The 21749-nt window shown below is 38.5% G+C and overlaps 2 protein-coding genes across 2 annotated transcripts; both read left to right on the plus strand.

Moving 5' to 3' along the window:
- The first annotated feature begins 1676 nt into the window (after positions 1-1676).
- Positions 1677-5548, plus strand: rbm7 (RNA binding motif protein 7). The gene is made up of 5 exons (XM_077567009.1): positions 1677-1897; positions 2157-2319; positions 3929-3995; positions 4101-4194; positions 4781-5548. Exons 1-5 carry the CDS (start codon positions 1805-1807, stop codon positions 5135-5137), a joined length of 774 nt encoding a protein of 257 aa, XP_077423135.1. The 5' UTR covers positions 1677-1804; the 3' UTR covers positions 5138-5548.
- A 1962-nt stretch (positions 5549-7510) lies between these two features.
- On the plus strand, positions 7511-21299 carry barx2 (BARX homeobox 2). The gene is made up of 4 exons (XM_077566183.1): positions 7511-8024; positions 13294-13612; positions 18623-18707; positions 19255-21299. The coding sequence occupies exons 1-4, from the start codon at positions 7838-7840 to the stop codon at positions 19561-19563; spliced, it is 900 nt and encodes a 299-aa protein (XP_077422309.1). The 5' UTR covers positions 7511-7837; the 3' UTR covers positions 19564-21299.
- The last annotated feature ends 450 nt before the right edge of the window (positions 21300-21749 follow it).

Here is a 21749-nt window from a genome sequence, read left to right on the forward strand (position 1 = left end):
CGAATAAGGACATTTGTAAGTGTGTCGCACAAAAGTGACGTCATCTAGCCGCAGCCAATAGAAAAGCACCTTCAGATGACGTTGCTCCCAAGGTGTTTTTTTTAAATATTGCGCACAAGTAATACACACTTTAAAAAAAATAAAACTAATACTGAAACTAACTAAAACTAAACTAAAACTAAGCATTAATGAAATAACTAAAACTAATAAAAACTAACAGAAAAACCCTGAAAACTTATTAAAACTAACTAAATTTAAAAAGCAAAACTCAAACAAAATAAAATTTTACTAAAATGAATTCTGGTCTGTAAAAAATGGTGGCATTTCGGAATGGCAGTAGGCTATGTAATTGCAGCCCTATGCAACATTGTCTGTTCATGGCTGGTGCATTTGCTTGATTATTGCAGACCTACATAAAGAGTAACATGAGCAAGAAGCCTCCGCTTCTTTAGCTAGAACGACAGCCGTCGTGATCAAAAGTTTACATAAACTTGTAAAGAACATAGTAATATCATGGCTCTCCTGAGCATCCAGTTGTTTCTATAATGCAATTTTTTCTCTGATAGATTAATTGGAATGGATACTTTATTGTCACAAAAAAACATTCATGAAATGTTGTTCTTTTATGACTATATTAGAAAAGAAAAGGTGAGCAAATCTGCTGGGTCAAAAATATACATACAGCAATGCTAATTTTTGCTTACATGTCTCTTGGCCATTTTCACAATTAGAAACTTTTGGAAGCCATCCACAAGCTTCTGGTTGAACCTTTGACCACTCCTCAGAATTAGTGCAGTTCAGTTAGATTTGTTGGCTTGCTTACATGGACTTGTTACTTTAGCATTGGCCACAAATTATCAATGGGGTTATGAATGTTTACTGTGACGTTAAAGTGTCCGTTCCAAATACTCTAGCAGAAAAAAAAAATCAGTGTTGTAGAAATAACTGGAAGCTCAGGAGAGCCATGATATTATGTTCTTCAAAAGTGTATGGACATTTTTGATCACGACTGCATGGTCCAGCAAACGTTAGTCCAGGCCTATACAGTATGTACTCAAATATAGCTCTGTATGAACTATTTCTGGAGGAATTCTTCATAGAGAACCCACAGATGAAAAAGTGTAATATTGTAGATAAAAGTGTGATAGTTTTATTTTATTTTATTAAGGTATAAACATCCATATTACCGGAATAATCTAATTTAATCATGTAAAACAATGCAAGATATGAAAAAAAAGTCAAAAATATCCACCCATATATTTCTCATTTGCAGTGTAATCAGCTTCACTGGGTTCCTTGCCCCCAAGAATGTGGATTGACCACTGAAATTTTGATTTTAGGTCATCCAGGAGGCGAGATGTTGAGAAATTCGTTTATAAAAAAAATAGCCATTGGTAAAAGTCCAAGATGGCTGATATAACAACCTTGAAAAAAATGGCAACAAACATTTTCTGATTTGTTAGGCTGTAGGGTTTCCAAAAACATATAGTTTACCAAATCTCCAAAGAAATCCTACGAAATTAAACAAGGAACCTGACAAGTACTTGTTGGCAATCAAAAACAGTTGGTAATACATTTTCAATGCAGGTCGGTGTGAAAAATCTAATTCATCATCCGGCACCACAGGTGGCAGTAGTGTACACACACTTAAACAAATGGGTGCTTCTATAGCCTCAGCGAAAAAGACTCTTCCGTACTCGTCACTATACATGACGTCATGGGCCTAGTTTCGTTTTTATCAGAGCTTTTGATAAGCTAGCGTTTGTTAGCATCTCCCAAAACGGGCCAGATTTGACACATTACAATGGGGATCGAAGAAGAAGCAGACCGGACCCTTTTTATCAGAAATTTGGATGCACGAGTGACGGAGGAGCTTTTATTCGAGCTGTTCTTACAGGTGATGTTTTCTTTGCATCTGCTGGCTTTTGCTAGTCGGTTGCGAGCGCTAGCTGGTAGCACAACCCCGTTGATCGAAAGGTGCCCTCCAATTACATTCCCGCTAAATATCATCGCAGTAACGTTAGTTCGCTTTCAAAGTAAAAATGAAAGTGTGCAATCGGGAGAATTAAACAAAAGAAGGTTTATTGCAAACTATGTTAGCAACACATGCTAGCAACGGCTATTTAGCCACAACATTAACAAAACTCTCTCAGCAGGCAGGACCTCTCATCAAAACCAAAATTCCAAAAGACGGAGATGGCAAACAGAAAACGTTTGGTTTTGCCGTGTACAAACACGAGGAGTCGGTGCCGTATGCCATGCAGCTCCTAAACGGGACGTCGCTGTTTGGTAGAACGATCCATGTGCAATTCCGATCAGGTATGTTAATGTTTGCGCAAATGCCGTTTGTTTTGACACAATTTATGGAAAAAACATGATCCTATTACTCCGATAGGCAATTTCTAAATGCAAATGAAAATTAACTACAATATTCACCAAGCAGGTGAATCCAAATATGATAAAGTGAACGTTACAATTTTTGCTGCTTTTCTCTAACTCATATAAATGAAATAATGAAAGGCAATCTACTCTTTTTGTGTGACTAAATTTAAAGAAACGGATTGATATTAGAGAGAGAACTAAAGTTTGTCATGTTTTTTAAGGTTTGTCAAATTGATCCTCCCAGACCTGATCCAAGTCGATGTAAATGGACCTCTTAAATTAAATATAAATGGAGGTGAAATGTCTTAGGAACCAGTTGCGATTGTTTCAATGCCCTTAGAAAAGGGGCGGGAGTGTTGTTGCTTGGCACATAAAGACATGTACAAGACATTCTGGCGGATCAAATTAATTGTACTGCTAATAGTAGATGAATTTGTCACAAACTCCTTAACCATTTTTAATTAAATGGAGCAACTATGCCAGCTGTGATGTCACCATTGACTCGTTCTAGTCTTATTTTCCAAGTGCATGTTAAATATTTCACTGTCAGTGAGGCCTTCAGTTTATGCCGGAGTTCCTCTACGAAATAACCTGGATTTGTAAATATTTGTTTGAAAAAACACTTCGGCTGTGGAAATAAAACTATGCAATCAAAAAATATATATCCGTTGAAAAGGAGTATATATATATATATATATATATATATATATATATATATATGGCAATAACTGCAAATACTGGTAATGTAATGCACAGTTTTCTATTTTGAGGGCTTGTCTAAGCAGGGCACTATATGATTGAATTTTTGCAGAGAAGGGTTACAATAGTTCTAGAATTTTCATTATAATTGGTTTGTATTTCATTTGGGTTTTGTTTGTTAGTTTTAGTTTCTTTTCGAAAATGTCTCATTTTAGTTGAGTTTTATAAATGTTGGTGTTTTTGTGTGTGTATTTCTTGTGTGCAAGATTAATAATAATAAAAAAATTGCGATAATTATTGTGTAGTAAAAACTCAGCAAAAATATGTTCAAAATAACCATGTAAGTGGGCTATTGCTTGTATAGTGCTTGTACCTACAAAGTACACAGAGTGCTTTAACACTGCCTCCTCATTCACCATCCACAAATCAAAGGTACTGTATAACAGACAAATTGATTAAAAGACAACTAATCGATTATCAAATTAATGGATAAGTATTTTAATAATTGAGGAATCATATTGGAGACATTATTTAACTTAAAATTGTCCAAATCCTCTGATTTCAGCCTCTCAACAGTAATTATTCTGATTTCTATCATCCTTCATGAAAGCAGATTGATTATATTGTGTTTAATGAAAATAAAATATTGGTAAACATTTTCTTTTACATTACAATGCAATGACTGAGTAACTGAATCAGTTTCAAAAAGGTTGGTGAGTACAACATCAGCGCTCTAGTGTGATATTGCTTAATTGTTGTTTAGTGATCGTTGTAAAAATATGTAACTTTTACGTTTTATAACAATATGTCAGGCTTATAACTGTTACTAATGTAATTTTGTTTATAGGCAGCACCCACAACAACAGTCCTGGGAACTCGAGTCCTACAAGTACTCCTAATCCTCATGGACTGAGGTGAGCTTGGAGAAGTGGCTTTAGTTAAGACCGACGCTTGCGGTTGATGTCACTTTTTTGTGTGCTTAATGAGGAGATCAATATTTGATTGTGTTGCTCTTGCAGGGTTCCGCCACAGTTCGCGTCTCCTCCACACACTCCTCCATCTCTAATGCAAAGGTCTTTCTCGTCCCCTGATAGTCTGCAGAAGCATGCCATGGTAAGCCCTCTTACTGTAGATGGACAAATGAAGCTTCATGAAGCACTTGTGATCTTTTTTCACTCCTCTAGATGGCCTTCCTGGTTTAAAGATGCAATGGGTAATTAATCATTTTCCATTGCACCTTTAAACCATGAGCACCATCTAGAGTATTACAGAAAAATATTGATAGTATTTCATGAAGCTTCATGAAGCACTTGTGATATTTTTTGACTCCTCTAGATGGCACTCTTGGTTTAAAGATGCAATGGGAAATTAATCGATTTCCTTTGCACCTTTAAACCAAGAGCACCATCTAGAGTTAAAAATAAATAAATGTTGAAAGTGTTTCATGAAGCTTCATGAAGCACTTGTGGTATTTTTTCACTCCTCTAGATGGCCCTCCTGGTTTAAAGATGCAATGGGAAATTAATCATTTTCCATTGCACCTTAAACCAGGAGCACCATTGAGAGGATTAAATAATTTTAAAGTGTTTCACGAAGCTTCATTTCCCATCAAGACTACATAAAGATGAAGTGCAGCTTGAATTTTGTTGATGCCCTCTTCCAATACAAAATGTATTAATTTCCGTTCTTCCTTTCCAAGATGAACATGATGTCTCAGCAACAGATGCAGCAGCTTCAGCAGCTTCAGCAATTGGCCAACAACTTCTCCAAGATGCCGAGGCAACCGTCTCCAGGGGGCGCAGGCAGCTTCAGGCAGAGTGACAGCCCCCCCTACCAAAGCCACTCATCCCAGACGAACAGCTGCAGAAGAAACCAGCGCTATGCTGACGACGGCCAGAGACATCAACAGCAGCAGCAACACAGCAGGAACAACAACAACCAGCAGAATTCCTGGGGGGGCGGCAGCCATCACCGCGACGGCCGGGGTGGCAACAGGCACCATGATGACAGGAGCGGTAACCATGGTTACCACGATGGTAGGTGGAGACGCTACTGATCTAACAGACTCATTTATGAACACGTCAACATATGCTCAGGTTGTTTTGTACAAAAAAAAATCGAGTATCTTAAACCTTTTTCTTTTGTTTACTTGAATAATGTTTTTAAATTTGTAAATAATGTGATCCAGATCACATCTGGCTAATGACAGAAATGTGATTGTTGTTTAAGTTGACAGAAAATGATATGGCTTTTGTATTGTTTAACCCCCAAAAATTGGTGCTCAGAGTAGTTGTACAATTTTCAGGTAATTTTCCACACAAAAAAAATCCACCAGCACCACCTATTGCGCAACATTGAGCTCTCAGCTCATTAAAAATGTTACTTTTTTATTTTTTAATCTTGACTTTGTAAGACGAAAAAAATCATGTTTTAAAGTGATCATGATCATAAACATTCTTTGGCTCAACATTTGCATCCTGTTTCATTGCTGCACAAACTATTGTATGCCGTGGGGATTCGTGGAACGCGTGGCCTTATGTGCACCTATAAATGGCCCACTGTGTAACTAATACGCTTGTGCTGCGGGTTAGGAAGTAATCTACAGGTGGCGCCACGCATATCCTTTCAATGAAGCCAATTACCACGGTAAACGTATCCCCGGCCACATGATCGGCTCCTACATGTGACCTTTCTATTTAGGATGTTTTCGAGGCTTGCCGTGGATTTGTCACCCACTCTGTTCGCTCCGCCACGTGCAATTACGTGAAGGTGTTTCTTGTTACCCCAACGTGGACGCAGACCAGCTATTCTAGGACAATCCTCTTGGAATAGGAACCGCTTTGATCCGCGGCATCTCATGTTGCTATCGTTCTCTTCGCATCCGTGACCAGGTGTCCCGGCAACAAAGTGATGATCACGTCCCATAACAACCAACGCGGAGGTCATAATCTAGCCTTCCGAAAGTGCTTAAAGCCGCCGAGTTGCATGCAGGAGCAGGAGCAATTAAAGCGTCGGCTTCATTTGGCAGTAAAGGTGTATTTACACTATTCTGTGTGCGCTAATCAATTTTATCCTCTGCAGGGTGTCAGGCGGAAGGCCTTTATTATTATTGTTGTGACACATGTGGTGGTATTACTGCTTTAATTGCTTGATCTGGCTGGCGTCTCCTGCTCTCAAGAAGCCAGATTAGACAGCCTGCTTGCTACTGGATCCACTTAAACTCCACCATAACCCGATGACCAACATCACACCCTCAACGAACAGTCTCCATTAAAATACATTTGAATATTATGATTGCACTTCCTGATAGCTTATAGCCAAATTAAACACAATCAGGTACACCTACCACAATTACAGAGGTCCGGTAGCATAATACTTGTGCTTTTTTAATTAAATTTTATTTATTTATATATTTAGTGTGTGTGTTTTACTTTTGTAAGATTTTTTTGTGTGCATCATTGCATGTGTACCCAAATAGGTAAGTTACCCTGTTGAATTTTAACGATAACACACTGGCTGGCCACATCATTAGGTACACATATGAATGATGTCCAATATAGAAATATAAAAAATGTCTAACAAAAACGTTTGTGGTAATTTTCTATGTTTTTTTTTTGTCATTTCATTGTGCAGGTGTCCCTAATTAGGTGACCACCGAGTATATTATGACTGCAGAGTGCTAGCTCCAATTTCTTGACTTTCTAATTACTACCAACATGCGTTATACTTCATCTAACGTTTTACACTTAAAATGAGAAACAATTATATCACTACATTATTATTAAAAGAAAAACAATGGAAATGTCAAACATCCCTTTTCATGTGGAAAAGTCCATCATTTGATTTTTGAAACTGGCAGATTTTTTTTCCCCCCGTACAAACTTCTGAACTAATTCTATTTTCTGTTTAACTTTATCGTTCTATTTTATTAATTGTTAAAACACAGGCAACAATTGTGAATTAATTTTAAAATTAGAAGATGCATCGTTATTTAACTAATAAGGTTATTTTGTTCCTGTATCGACTAATGATTTTTTATAAATACCGAAGTACTACATTTTCACAAAAATAATGATATAAAGATGTTGACGTTTTCCCTGTAGAAAAACTAACTTTAACACAATTTTATATATATATATATATATATATATGCTCAGCATAACCTATACATGTAGGCCTACTCATGAACAAAATAGAAACACATAGGCACTTGCAACAACAGCAATTGTAAACTTTTGCTTTATTTTAATAGCGTCAATCAAAGCTGAGCACTGCACACGGCAGATTTGTTTTGTTTTTTAGTGTCATGTGCGTATTTGAAGTGAGCATGCACAACTATTTTAACTATTCTAAATAAACAGTTATTAAACTAAATTAGAAATTAGGGCGAGTTCGAATGCTTCATTTCAATTTTACAAACTACAAAGGGGGGAAAAGGAGACAATTGAAATGAATGTAGATCGTCGTCCGTATTGGTCTCAATCGCGACAGTCCATCAGAGGAGGGCGGGAACAGATGGAGGAAGCGTGAGAGAGAGACGAGAAAACGAGCGAGAGAGAGAAAGACCCGCGCTGGTTTATATAGAAGTGGATGCGAGTAAGTGCGGGTCTCAGTCAGCTCATCTCTAAGCAATCGTCCTTACACAAAATGAGAGCAGCGGCACTAGTGGCGTAGCCAAGTGGTCTGACGTCTCCCCCTTCCCTGTTTCCAAGTCTTTCTTGCACTTGTTTCGACACTTCGCACTCAGCGAGCCAACATGCACTGTCAAGCGGAGGTGAGGCTCTCCTCCCCCGGCCAGCTGAAGGCTGCCAGGCGACGCTACAAGACCTTCATGATCGACGAGATCCTCTCCAAGGAGGCTTGTGATTATTTTGAGAAATTTTCCCTCTACTCCGTGTGTCCGTCGCTCATCGTCCGACCGAAGCCTCTTCACTCTTGTTCTGGTAAGAAAAAGATTCTTTAAACTCACCTGATTCATTCAGTTGACCCAATTGCGGGTTCAGCGCGTGGGGACTTTGACGCAAGGACAATTTAATATTTAGTGTATTTTTAAAGTTAACTAGACAACCATCGATATAACCTACGCAAGAGGTGACGTGTTTAATGCAATAATTTGACTGATCCCTGTAGCCTTAAAACATGTTATATTTATTTAACATGCCTCATCACTGTGCCTATTGCTTCTATTCCTCAATTGAACACAGTTACTATTTTATTCTATATCATTTCTGTTTTTCAATTAGGCCACAACATTAACACTCTGGGAGGTTATAAATCACACCAATAAGTGTTAAGTATGAACATCGCTTGTGCTTATGGGGAGTCTTTATGTTAAAGAATTCTAGCTCAGAGTGTCTAAGCTATGATTCTGCATGATACAATTTTTTTTAAATGTCATTTTATGTTAAGATTAAACCTCAAACATATATACGTTAATTAAAACTGTGCAACTTAATTTTTTTTTCTAAAATCTTGAAATTCAAAATTTGTTATAAAAAGGCAAAATGAAATGATGATAAAATTGAATTCATTTTACAAATTTAGATAGATAGATAGATAGATAGATAGATAGATAGACGCGTCAAGAACAACTAATTAACCGTGGGGATTCTAAATAGCTTCCATGTAGTCAAAGGCTACTGCCTGCTCCACTGACCATTAAAGATAATTGCTCTAAAGTCTGCAATAATAACCAGTGCAACTTGATGATGACAGTGATGGTGGTGATGGGTGGTGGTGGTGGGGGAGGGGGGTACAAAAATAGGAAGAGTGATCCCCTCATCCCTGTGATATGGTGTATGCGGGAGGGCATTATGGCTGGCACCACGACGCTCCGATGGATAGAGTAACCTGCTTCGGGGCACTGGAACACGGTGCCCACTTATTTGGGGCTGCGGGGGTGTGAGACACATTATATTCTCCAACATCTATTGCCTTTAGTGCTTGATATAGAAGCTGTCAGGTTGATGTGGGCCTCAGCAGTGAAAAAGTTTGCACTGAATTTGAGGACTTGGCAAGTGTCGTGACCGCCGACTGCCAGCAGATGGCGCTAAAGGATACAGCTGTCCGAAGAATCCCTCAGTAGGAGCTGATAAATTAACCAATTGTTGCTTTTGGGTTGGTTATCAGCTTCTCGATACACTTGATTAATTTTAACATAGATCAGGAAATGTATTCTAAAAAGCAAACAACATAATGGCAGCATGCAGTATTTTATATGGGAGACATGGGCCAGGGCTTTTAGTTGAACATCCACTGTGACCTAATCTCACTTGACAACTTGATGAAAAATCCCATCAAAACAAGTAAAGGGTGTTTGTGCATGCGTTCATGAGTATGTGCTGGCTCAAAGGGAAATCCAAGCCAGCAAAAGCGTTTTCATCCCATCCTAAACCCTAAATCTGTGTCAGACAATAAAGCCCCCATTAAGCATAATGCTGCCTTGTTAGGCTTGATTACACCCATGTCAACACATACAGGCAAGTATGCACAAACACACAGGCGCACACACTTTTCAGTTAAGATGACTTTGATCAGCCAACCATTTCCACACAACCAACTACAGTGAATAACTCAAGAGCTATCCATTCATCCGAGACTCAACCTTCTGGTTTTGTTCGTACGTAGATTTGGGCTTGTCAAATAAAACATGAATTCAATCATTGTTCTGAAACTGAAAAAAATAATAATGCAATTAATAAATTGAGAGAAACAAACATCATTATATTCACTTTTTAATGCCACCATTTTATATAGAATGATTTCTCGCGTCCACAAAATATTTCACAAAATGTTTCAATTCAAGCAGAAAATCGCATGGAATAATGCCACAAAAATGTTAATTAATACTGTAGCATTTTAGCTTACACTTTGTATCATATGCTCCAAATAAATACAAAATAAAATCAATCTAATAAATAGGCCTCTTGATGGTGTACTGTGTACAGATAAAATAAATAAACCAAATAAATAAATATACATGCAAGCCTGCTCTAACAAGGTCCAAAATTTGGACATACAGTACATGCTTTTATTACTTATTACATTTTATACCAACATAAAAATAAATAAATAAATTACATGACTTAATTAATAGCAAAATGTATTTTCTACATTTTAATTTTTTTAAAAGTGGTTTATAGAAATCATATTAATTTTTTGAATCATTTATTTAAACATGTTTTGATTAAATACTACTTATTAGGTTTTATTTGTTTGTTTTGTTTACCTGATAAAACTAAAAACTTACATCATTTTTCATTGGGCGACAACTTATAAAATATTAATGTATAGGTTTCATGACGCAACCTCACAAGCTTAATTTTTTGGGGGGGTTGGGGTGGGGGGGTGCTAGCATGCATACACTCAAAGTCAAGTTCAAATGTAATACAGTTCTTTTTGTATGCTTCCCATCTAAATTCTTGTAAGAACAGTCAGTTAACAAGTATGTACGTGTCCAATGGAGGAAATGTTGTTGATAGTATCTGTAATAAAAAGGAAATCGAACGTCTTGATCTATTCTTAGCCGTAATGGTTACCGTAAGCATTTCTTACATAGCGACCTTGATTATCAAGCGTATCTGTTGCACTAGTGCTCTTTGCAGTTCCTTAAACAGTTTATTTGTAGCCCATTGACAGGACGCGGCGCTTGTCAACAGCGTGTCAGATGCGAGCTCATGCTGTCAGTGGAAAGTCACCAGCGACGCTGACATTCTCCTCTTTTGCGCCTTCTTTGTGTGCCTCTCACTCAAACGTCAAGCTCTTTGCTGACAAGATGTCTTCTCTTTGTCCGCGAATCACCCCCCCCCCACCCCCCACCCCTCCTGTGCCATTCAACGGCCCAGGCAGCAATTCAACTCACTACTATCGTGAGTGCCAGCTGAGGTGATTTATAGCGAGAAACACATTGTGATCAAATGTAAGTAGTAGCTGTGCAGCACCCAAATACACAAAAAAATATCTTGTCTAGGCCTGTTGTAATGGCGGCATTCTCATGCTGGAGGATTAGTATGACCTCAGCACCTTAACATGATGTCATCGTTAGCCGCAGGTACTGTCTCTTTGTGCGTGCGCGTAGAGAGCAAGCAGGTGGAGAATGCACACCTTTATCATGTATGCTCTCCGTTTATCCGTGCAGGTTATACAGTATGTAAGCATCTTTACTACGGCGCGAGACGAGGCATGCTCATTCTTCCTCTAACGTGCGGAACACAAAAACATAAAAAAAGTCAGATTCAATGTCTAGTTGCTGGTGCATTGGCGGATAAGTGGGGGGATTTACATTCAGCCGCCGCAAGATTACGTACAACTGTGTATATGTGTGAATATAATCCAACCGTTCATTCATACTCTCGGGCTTGTCATCGCAAAGGGTCACGACTGAGCTGGAGTCTATAGCAGCTGATTTTGAGCCAGAGAATTGGGAACAGACAAACTAACATGGCAGCAGTGGGAAGCCATGCAAATTCCACATTGATTCAAACTAAGGCTTGACCAACTATGGGCCTTAAATCATCATCTGATTATTTTTTTCGAACCATTTATAGCAGTTGAACACAACGCTGGTCTCATTATTTACTGTATTCTGGGCTGGACTGGCACCAAAAAATTGGGCCCTGACATTTTGATTTAGCCCACCTGCTTGTAATATGAATGGGTCGGGCAAAAAAAAAAAAAAAGAGAGAGAAATGATGATAACATGTCAAATCGGTAAAATTACCGAATAAACAATACTGAGCTCTACAGAAAAAAATAAAAAATAAAATAATAATAATAATATTAATAATAATAAATATATATATATATATATATATATAAATAATAATAATAATAATAAATAAATAAATAAATAATAATAAAAAAAAAATTAATGTGTCGGGCAAGCAAGCAAACAATGATTTCCAAGCCATGTTATTTATTTGCTGTGGGGTGAAAGTAATAATTGACATTGACCTAAAAAAATCAAACGTTCTATTCTCAAGACATCTTCTTATAAAATTTGTCCTCATGACATGATTCCCGACCACCCCTGGCTGCCACGTCGTAGTTCTGCCACTGATTGGTTCAGTTTGTTGTTTGAATAGATTAAGGGGCTGCACCCTCTAAATTGTGGGAAAATTACTGAATATTGGCCCCAAAAGTCATTGGCTCACTCTTTATATGCAAGTAGCCAGCTCAGCTCTGACTGTATTATACAGAAATCTATACCATAGCCCTGTATCGGAAATTACCCCAAAATATCAAATTAAATTTGTTGACAAGGTCATGTTGTAGACCTGTCATTCAAAACTAAGCAAATGTTAATTTTTAGAAGCAACGCTGAGGTGGGCAATTCAGGTTTTCCAAGGAATTAACTAATTTACACACAAACTAAACTCATTTGTTTAAAAAATAAAAACATAATACAACATAATCTTAAAGGTGTTAAATATGACACACATAACATAGATTAATATCCTTATAACTTTGATAATTAAATGCATGGTTCTGGAAACCGAAAAGATATATATGTTGATACTCTCAGAATATAATAATCTGATGTCAAAAATGCTCCCCTGAGCCGTCAGTATTAGCATCAACAGTGACAAAGTTTCATTTTGCTTGAAGGATGACTGTTATTGCGTTGTTTGAGAGGCTGATGTTTCTGTGGCAGATACGGTGTGACATTGACTTTCATTGACCCGCCACATCCATTCAGCTAAACCTTTCGCTCGCCCCCTTCCCTTCCCTCCCATCGGCTCCAGACAAGTGTTACTTTTTATTGATTCTGGCGTCTCGCTGCTTTGTGTGCTCTGATAGAGGGCACGTTTGACTGTGTGCACATGCGTGACTGCATACAAGAGTGAGAGATCAAAAAAATGGAGTTGATCGCATCGGACAGTGTTTGAGGTTTTCTTACAGCTGACTCAGTGTGTGCGTGTACATCATCCTGTCACCTGTTGGGATTTAACGTCCTCTGCAAAATAATCATTCATGTGAGGGGTCGAGGGGAGTGGTGTAAAACACAAGACTGCGTCATCGGGTTCAGCGGCCTTTACAAGAGCGAGGTCAAGAGTAAAACACTTTTCATAGGAAACGCTGGGCAATTAACAATTGAGCAATTGCGCACGGTCGATAATAGGATAAGAGCTTTCTTAAAACTTACAGCGACCCCGCGCTCATCTGTTGCTCGGATGTTTATTACATGGACTTACATACTGTGTGATGTCTCAGGCTCCTCTTCACTACGTGCCTACCCACTCCTCTCCGTCATCACACGGCAGCCTCCCAACCACCCGGGCCACCTCCCGCACACGCCTCCATCCCCGGGTGGAGTGCCGGCCCACCTCCCGCTGCTGTCGCCGCAGCACGGTCGAGGGTCCGAGCCGTCGCCCAGCCAGACACCCCTCAGCATCAGCAGCGACTCCGAGACAGAGCGCGGCACCCCGCGCCTCAAGAAGCCCCGTCGCAGCCGCACCATCTTCACGGAGCTGCAGCTGATGGGCCTGGAGAAGAAGTTCCAGAAGCAGAAGTACCTGTCCACACCGGACAGGTTGGTGTAGCTCACTCTCTCACTTGTACTGTTCTCCAAACAATAGGCAAAGATGAAGTTTAAAACTGAAGCATAAAGCAAATATGGATTAAACATTGTATATTTAAACACCAAAATGTTTAGCCAAACCACATCATTTCATCTAGCAAAAGTTCACTGTCTTACAATGCTAATATAAAAACCTACAAACAGAGAAATGCCAATTAACATGGATGGCTGTAAAAAAATAAATAAAAAATCTCTTATCGATATTGAGGGTGGCACGGTGGCTGACTGGTTAGCATGTACGCCTCCCAGTGCAGAGGACGTGAGATCGAGTCCGGGCTTCGGCCTTCCTGGGTGGAGTTTGCATGTTTTCCCCGTGCTTACGTGGGTTTTGTCCGGGTACTCCGGTTTTCCTCCCACATTCCAAAGACATGCATGGCAGGTTAAGTGAACACTCCAAATTGTCCATAGGTGTGTTTGCGAATGTGGATGGTTGTTCGTCTCTGTGTGCCCTGTGATTGGCTGGCAACCAGTTCAGGGTGTACCCCGCCTACTGCCCGAAGCCAGCTGGGATAGGCTCCAGCGCCCCCCACGACCCTTGTGAGGACAAGCGGTTAAGAAAATGGATGGATGGATCGATATTGAATCAATTTTCATTTTCGAGCCCGATGTCAATTCATAATATCACAAATCAATTATTTTGATATCTCCTTTTCTAATAAATTCTTAAGAAAATAGAATTTTAAAGGCATGTTTTTGTATCAGAACTGTTTTCTTGAAATTTACTGTACACATGAATTTAAGTTATTTAAGTATTTTTCTTACATTTACAAAAGGCCTGACTTATTATAGCATTACAAGACAATTCAGAATATGTTAAATGTATACAGTATTTACAATGATTGAATTTGAATTGTGAAAATATTTTCATCTTATCCTTGCTGATATCAATGCTTTTGTGAATTGAATATTTGTAGAGTTTTTTTTTTTATCATGTCCTAGACATTTAAAAATAATTGCTGTTCCATAATTAGTCAAAATCGGATTTAAAGTGAAGTGAATCGAATCTAATTAGGAAAAATTGTAATGGAATCGAACTGAGTTCTTGTGAATCGAATTCAAATCGATTGAGGAAATTAGAACCGATACCCAGCCCTCTTAAACATTGAAACATTTACTTGAGCTAGTGGTGCAGCAGGCTAAACCAGCTAGCCAGTTTGTAGCTTGCTCCCTCGTACTAGTCCGGACGACCATGTCAGCTCACATTTTTCATTGCAAATATTATTTAAGTTCCTCGAGTGAATACAGTCCATCAAACAGTTGCCTTTTACTTGTTTACCCCATGTCACTTTTAAACGTACCCCTTTTGTGAAGCAGAGCATGGCCAGTTATATTAGCATAACTTTAACCTATAGCTAAAGCAAACTCCTGTATCCAAAATGGTGGGAATAATAACCAGGTTTGCTCCCAATGTCGCGCAAGTGAAACTATTTTGTGACAATTTGTCCTCTTGTGGCCGAGGCCTCAAGTCAACAACTGGCCCCCTACCGCAGTAAAAAATAGTAATCCTGCTAAATAATATGAATTTTTACCAAATGTATAGCTGTTTGTAATATGTTGCTTTTTCTGTGACTGCAACAAAAGACGGATAGGCCTACCTTTTTTCGTATCCTAATTACATAGCACTGTACATGTATTCCGTTACTCCCCAAGCCTGATTGTTGGCATGAAGCTTAAGTCCCAAAACATTTTTCAATTAGAGTGCGCCAAACACACGACTGCCACCTACCTTGTGCGTGCAAGCCTCACATACAAAATGAATGGGCCGCCTGGTGTGTATTTACACCCTGGATTGGTCGCAAGTCCAGGTCACCTGCTATGAAGTCTAAGGAGTGGAACATTACACCATCGTTGCAATATGGTTCCTTTCCTTAAATAAAGCTACATCATAGACTTTACTGATGGTGCCAATCAAAACTGAGTTGTAGTATCTATGCAAAGGCAAACTTGTTAATTGTACACATACAGGTGTAGCTAATGTTTTACACACACAGCTAAAAAAATAAAAAAAATACCTTTGCTCTTCAACCTGATGCAAGAGCATTTCTACTGGTGTATAAGCATCACTTAAGTGTGGTATTTTGATAACCTGCATACCTGGCATAGAGTACATATCCAAAGTACAACACATACACGAACACACAACTTCACAAAGCCGCAAACGCAATTATCAAGCGGTGGTTAAGCTAACGTTGTGATTTTTTATTTGTCCCGTGGGGAGCGTCTCGTGTAATGTGAATTTTGGCCAAGCCGGAGTATTACCTCACCATTCTAGTTCAGACAAGAGTAATGTTTTCACCCTGGAGCTCTTTAATGGTAAAATAAAGAAGAAGAAGGGAGGGGGAGGAAAGAAACACAGCCGCATTCATGAAAAAAGGGGATGCCGGCCAATGCAAGCAAATGTATTAAAGTGAATTACGACAAATCTTTCAAACACGTGCAGGTGTATATAATAGACACTTTGCTTCATACAATAAAATGACGTAAACGAGAGCCCCTTTTTTTTCTTTTTAATCTGTAGTTTAGCGCTGTTTGTAACACTTGATGTAAAGTTGTTGGATTTTAGATATGTAGTACAAACAACTTTACATTCCTGCATTCATGCATGATTGAACATTAATTATGACAAAAGCGTTAATCTATCAAAGGTGTATCTAATCTAAATTTGGGGGAATTCCCTTAATGTAAAATTAAATATCTCATTTATCTTGGCCAGAGATGCTGGAAAAGTCACTCTGTCTCCTCTTAGATCACATCGCCAACAGCAAAACAGCTCAGTGAGCAAAACCCCCTTTTATGTACGCGTGGCTGGACCACAATTTGGTCTTGACAATAATATTGCATTCCAGCATTGATATGAAGATTAAATAAGAACATAAAGTGGAACCTCGGAGTTTGAACGTCTCGGAACTCGTACAAAAAAAAAATCGGAGTAAAAAATGCCTCGGAGTTTGAACTCATTTTCGGAGTTTGAATACCAAAGCAAAGCAAGCTAAGCCGAACGTACCTTGAAAACGGGTAGCCGAGTGAAACCGAGTGGAGCCGAGCAATGCCGAATGCTCACGTTGCGGTAGTTGAGATGATGCACTGCTCATTTCCAGTCAGATCGTGAATACTCCCGGAGGTGTTCCATACGGTGCATTTTGATTTTTTGCGTTTTGATTTTTCCACGACAATTTTCTTCGCCATGGGCCCAAAGAAAGATAATAGTGTTAGTGGCAGCAAAGAAAAAGATACAGTGCTACAAGTGCCCCTTAGCTGTTCAACAACCTGCCTGACGTTAAACAACGCACGCAAGGACCGCTTAGTAGTCTAACAATATGCCCAATGTAAAATACACAAACTCAGCACTGAACTAAAGCTAGCATTAACATAGCATTTATCATCCACTGATGCCACACACCACAACAAAAAAGGTAAGGTATTTTTTATTGTTTAAATACTGTACTGTACTGTAAATGTACAAAAACATAAATAGAAATTAAAATAGGAATTTTCTGTTTTTGGATCTTTGGAACGGATTAATTGCATTTACATTATTTCCTATGGGAAAAAATCTTTCAGAGGTTGAACAAGTCGGACTTTGAACACTTCGCAGGAATGAATTATGTTCAAACTTCGAGGTACCACTGTATTAACACATTAAAGCAGTCATGAGAGACGTGATGCTTCAATATATCAAAATAAATAATATCCTTCATCTTTATTGTTGTGATTGCATAAAAGCAGACATAGCCATATTGTACTGAGCAGCCAGGACAAAGATGAGCATACTGCTGTCCAACGCTGCAATACATTTCAATGCGATCTCAATGGTCAAATTGCATGAGGAGAAACTCCACATGGTCTAAGCTACAGTAATGAAATAACACATTTTAATTAGAAAATTTGTTTCCGTCTCATTACTATTTGTCCTACTGTTTGTCACTTTTGTTTGAACAGTGACATTGTATCTTAGAACAGACATTTTGTCTTTGAACAATAATGATTTTATGCAATCTGTGTGCTGTCATCATCATTAGCATCATGGCAACAGCAATAATTATATTAGGTTACACCCAAGACTAAACGGTTAGTCACAGTCCCAAAGGAAGTAGTTAGTAAATAAATGCACTCAATTGTTTCCACAAAACAAAGAGCCTTTAGTAAGTGAAGTGTTTCATCTTACAGATACTTTTTTTGGTCTCGACTTGGACACAGAATAAGAATACCACACACTGACACACACACACAAATGTTCAGATGTCCTGCTTCTAAAAGTCTTTGAGGAGAGTAGACCAAGAGGAAATCGCATTTTCAGATAAGGATCAGATTACCTTTCAGCCAGTAGCCTTGTTAGTCATGGACCAAGCACATGTGGTGGATGCATTCACTATTTCTCTAAGAAGCCACTTATTCAATGACTGATATTGGTCCAGATGTTTCAAACACTGCAGATGTGAAAAGCTTCCCACTTGCCAATTTTGATGCAAGATTCAAAGACAGCGGGCCTTATTTTCAAAGACAGGAGCATGTGCGCTCAGCGTATGAACTGGCACGTCTTCATTTGTGCGCCGGGGCAAGTTCAGTTTGCGCCTCGCTGGGCGCTACGGCCGACCAAGGGATTTTTCTATTTATTACATACCCTTGGCGCACTGACAATTTGATGACAGAAATAGACTAGACTTTAGACCAGGTGAAACCGGGTCTAAATTTTGACGCAGGTGTTATAACACAAATTTGATGCTTTAAACGAAGCGCAGGCAGACAAATTCTGTGCTCAGCTGATATGTGTAGTGACTAGTGCACTACTGGGTGTATCAATAAATTCACGTCATTAAGCACTCTGATGAACTTCAATACAAACCCGGAAAAAATGAGACTTGTTAAACGAATGCCTCTATTGACAGTGCCATTAAAAACAAAGCATTACGGTGACTTGTTTTTTTTTAAGGCAGCAATCGTAATCACTTGAATCTCTTTCAGGTTAGACTTGGCACAGTCCCTTGGCCTCACACAGCTTCAGGTGAAGACCTGGTACCAGAACAGGCGCATGAAGTGGAAGAAGATGGTGAGTAATACCAAATAATATATATACATTTATTATATAAAATATCAATTTACGATTTCATTGTCATATGTTTCTATGTCTTTGAAATAGGAAAGACACACAAAAGTAAAATGCACTTATACTTGATCAAAATTATGACTAAACAGATGATTAATAACCTAAATTCAATATGCAGCCTGTATTGTAATGTCAAAGACATATTTTTCTGTACATTTTGGTCAGCTTCCAAATTGTACAAGCTTTATGCCATTCGAGTTTAAGGGTTCCATATTTTTCGCGTTAAGATGACAGCTTGAAATAATTACGACACACCTGTGGGGGGCAGGGTCGAAGGAGTACGCGATGCTAACGGCAAAAGTGAGCAAACACTTTGCCAAAGAGGGTCAGGCCAACAAGTGAGATTGTTGACTCGGAAGATAAATGGGTGCAAAAGGGGTATCCAGCACTCATATGTCTTCTCTTAATGACTATATAGCATTCACTGCCTTTGACTACTGAGGCCATTCATTACAAGAATAGCCCACAGAGATAATGTGTATATTTGTAGGTGCTCAAAGGAGGTCAGGAGGCACCAACCAAGCCTAAGGGCAGACCCAAAAAGAACTCAATTCCCACTACTGAGGAAATAGAAGCTGAGGAGCGGCGGCTGAAACAGGACGAAGAGGAGCATCTGAAAAAGACAGAGGCAAACGCCACGCCGGCTCGCGGAGAAGAAACGGCGCCTCAGCTGGATCCTGAAGTTTTAAGATCTGTGCCGACCGACGACCCAAAATGCGAGAGCGCGGCGAGGCCTACGGAGGACGCCGAGCGGGCGATGCCTCTCCTATTACCGTCAGAGACTCACGCAGAGAGCTAAGCTACAAGAACGCAACCAAAGACTCGATCCCTTGCCCCAAAGCCTGCAAACAAATAGTGCCTCAGAATCACTGTAGATGTACATGTTGTGCTATCAGAGGAGCTACACAAATTGTCAGTGGTGAAAATACACTCAATAAATATAAACGCCACATTTTTGTTTTCTCCCAGTTCATGAAAGATGTCAAATTTCCTTATGAAAACAAAGGACACATTTTGTTTGTATTTGATCTAATTGTGTTTCTTGTCTTTGCACTCAGTGTCTCTGTCGTGGTTTCTAAGAGAAGCCAAAGAAAAAGCAAATCCTGTGGAGCAAAGCCTTTGGAGGTGCACTGAGCAGATGTCTCAGAAGATATGCTATTAAAAAAAAAAAATTCAAATTGGGAGATTAACACAGTGACAGTATTTTCCTTCAGTTCATTGGACTCAGGAAATGTGGGAGTAAAAACAAAAGTGTACATTCTGTATTATTGCTGAGTGTAAATACGGTACATTCTTGCTGTTTACCTCATTCACTGCCATTGACGGCTATAGACATCAACAATTTATTTGAACTATTTCTATTAGTTCAACTTTTTTTCTCCCACTTTTGTTAACAAGAGTATGAAAACCTAGATTTGTTTTATTGTACACTTAGAACAGATCTAAAATTTGTGATTAATTGTGAAGTCATGCGATTAATTACAATAAAAAAAATTATCGCCTGACGCCCCTAATTTTTAATAATCTTTTCTTTTTAAATCGTGTCAAGTAATTAATTTTTTGTAATTAATTGCATGACTTCAATAGGTAACTCACGATTAATCACAAATTTTAGATCTGTTCTAAATGTCCAATATTTTTCCCCCTAGGTTTTCATACTCTTGTTAACAAAAGTGGAAAAAAAAAAGTTAAACTAATAGAAATAGTTCAAATTAATTTTTGACATCTATAGCCATCAATGGCAGTGAGTGAGTTAATTACTTTTGAGGAAAAATGTTGTGGAGGACTGACCAAATTCAAAAACTAACCCAAAACGTAGCAACTGCAGCACTCCATGTGAGTTATCCTTTGTGCTCTTTGAGACAGATTCTGCTCTGTTTAAATTGCCATTTAGGTTGAAATCAGAAGGTTAGTCATGAGTGAAGATGATGTAAAAGTACATCCATTTCTTTACCAATAACAATTGTAAGAAAATGCATGCAAATGCAGTGTGGTCCAATCTCAAGTATACCTTAAATAGTCGCAACTTTGTGATATTCACCGATATCGATCTGCCAAGCTGCCTCACATGATGTATATGCCAAAAAGTTGGGATTTGCCTTACTGTGCTGTAACTACAGTATGTAGCATTATATCACTGCCAAAAAAAATCATAACAAATGCTCCAGTGCCTTGTGGTTTTAGAGGGAAGCAAATATATTTTAAAGTTACTTTCAAATTTATCATTTAAGTTCTTCTTGGAAGCTATCCAGTACATGTTTGTGAAACATTATACCTGCAGATACTGTAGAAATGTGTAAATTCTAAGATATATGGTCCTTTTGATATCTATATATATACAACAGTATTTTTAACGGCTGTTTGAAATTTGGATGATTAAAATAGTTTGTATGTCTAATGTTGCAGCCGTCCAGGATCTTTTGCTTCTCTTGCGGTGTCAGGACGGCTCCTCTTTCTGCCTCAAAAGCCATTAGGAACTTTTAAGCTGTCAGAGATTCTCCAAAGAAATAAATCACAGCCTCTTTGCCAAAGATTCACAGCAACATTTAAAGTGTCAGACATTTTCAGCCTGCAGGCTTTTGCTGTCTTTAACTGCCTGTGACGAACTTGGCTTCAGAAGCTTTTTTTCCGCCTTGCAAACATTTTTGCAGCTTGAACATGAATCCAACACATGTATTTGCAATTGTTTCATATGAAAAATGCAGTATTTTTCTGATGTAAATAATGCTTGTTTGCTGAGCTTCCTTTCCTTTTTTTCCAGGTTTGTGTGTTTATATATTTAAATGCCCGTAATGGATGCCAATTCAAATTTCCATGGTATTATTGTGGCTGCTTTGAGTTTTCATAGATTGAATTCTGTTTTTACATTCAAACCTTCTCATAAATCATAATAAAGCAACACAAATGAATGAATTGTTTTTTTCAATTTTGCTTCATGATAACCCTACATCCATTTATAAACATTTTACCACGTCAAATAAAATG

Source organism: Vanacampus margaritifer, chromosome 5 (genome assembly GCF_051991255.1).
Source record: "Vanacampus margaritifer isolate UIUO_Vmar chromosome 5, RoL_Vmar_1.0, whole genome shotgun sequence".
NCBI classification, from domain to species: domain Eukaryota; kingdom Metazoa; phylum Chordata; class Actinopteri; order Syngnathiformes; family Syngnathidae; genus Vanacampus; species Vanacampus margaritifer.

Excerpts from the sequence above, each read along its gene's own strand:
- rbm7 (XM_077567009.1), top strand. The coding sequence starts at position 1,805 with ATGGGGATCGAAGAAGAAGCAGACCGGACCCTTTTTATCAGAAATTTG. Across the intron at positions 2,320-3,928 it reads CCATGTGCAATTCCGATCAG|GCAGCACCCACAACAACAGT; the intron begins GTATGTTAATGT and ends TTTTGTTTATAG. Across the intron at positions 3,996-4,100 it reads CCTAATCCTCATGGACTGAG|GGTTCCGCCACAGTTCGCGT; the intron begins GTGAGCTTGGAG and ends TTGCTCTTGCAG.
- barx2 (XM_077566183.1), top strand. The coding sequence starts at position 7,838 with ATGCACTGTCAAGCGGAGGTGAGGCTCTCCTCCCCCGGCCAGCTGAAG. Across the intron at positions 8,025-13,293 it reads GCCTCTTCACTCTTGTTCTG|GCTCCTCTTCACTACGTGCC; the intron begins GTAAGAAAAAGA and ends GTGATGTCTCAG. Across the intron at positions 18,708-19,254 it reads GCATGAAGTGGAAGAAGATG|GTGCTCAAAGGAGGTCAGGA; the intron begins GTGAGTAATACC and ends GTATATTTGTAG.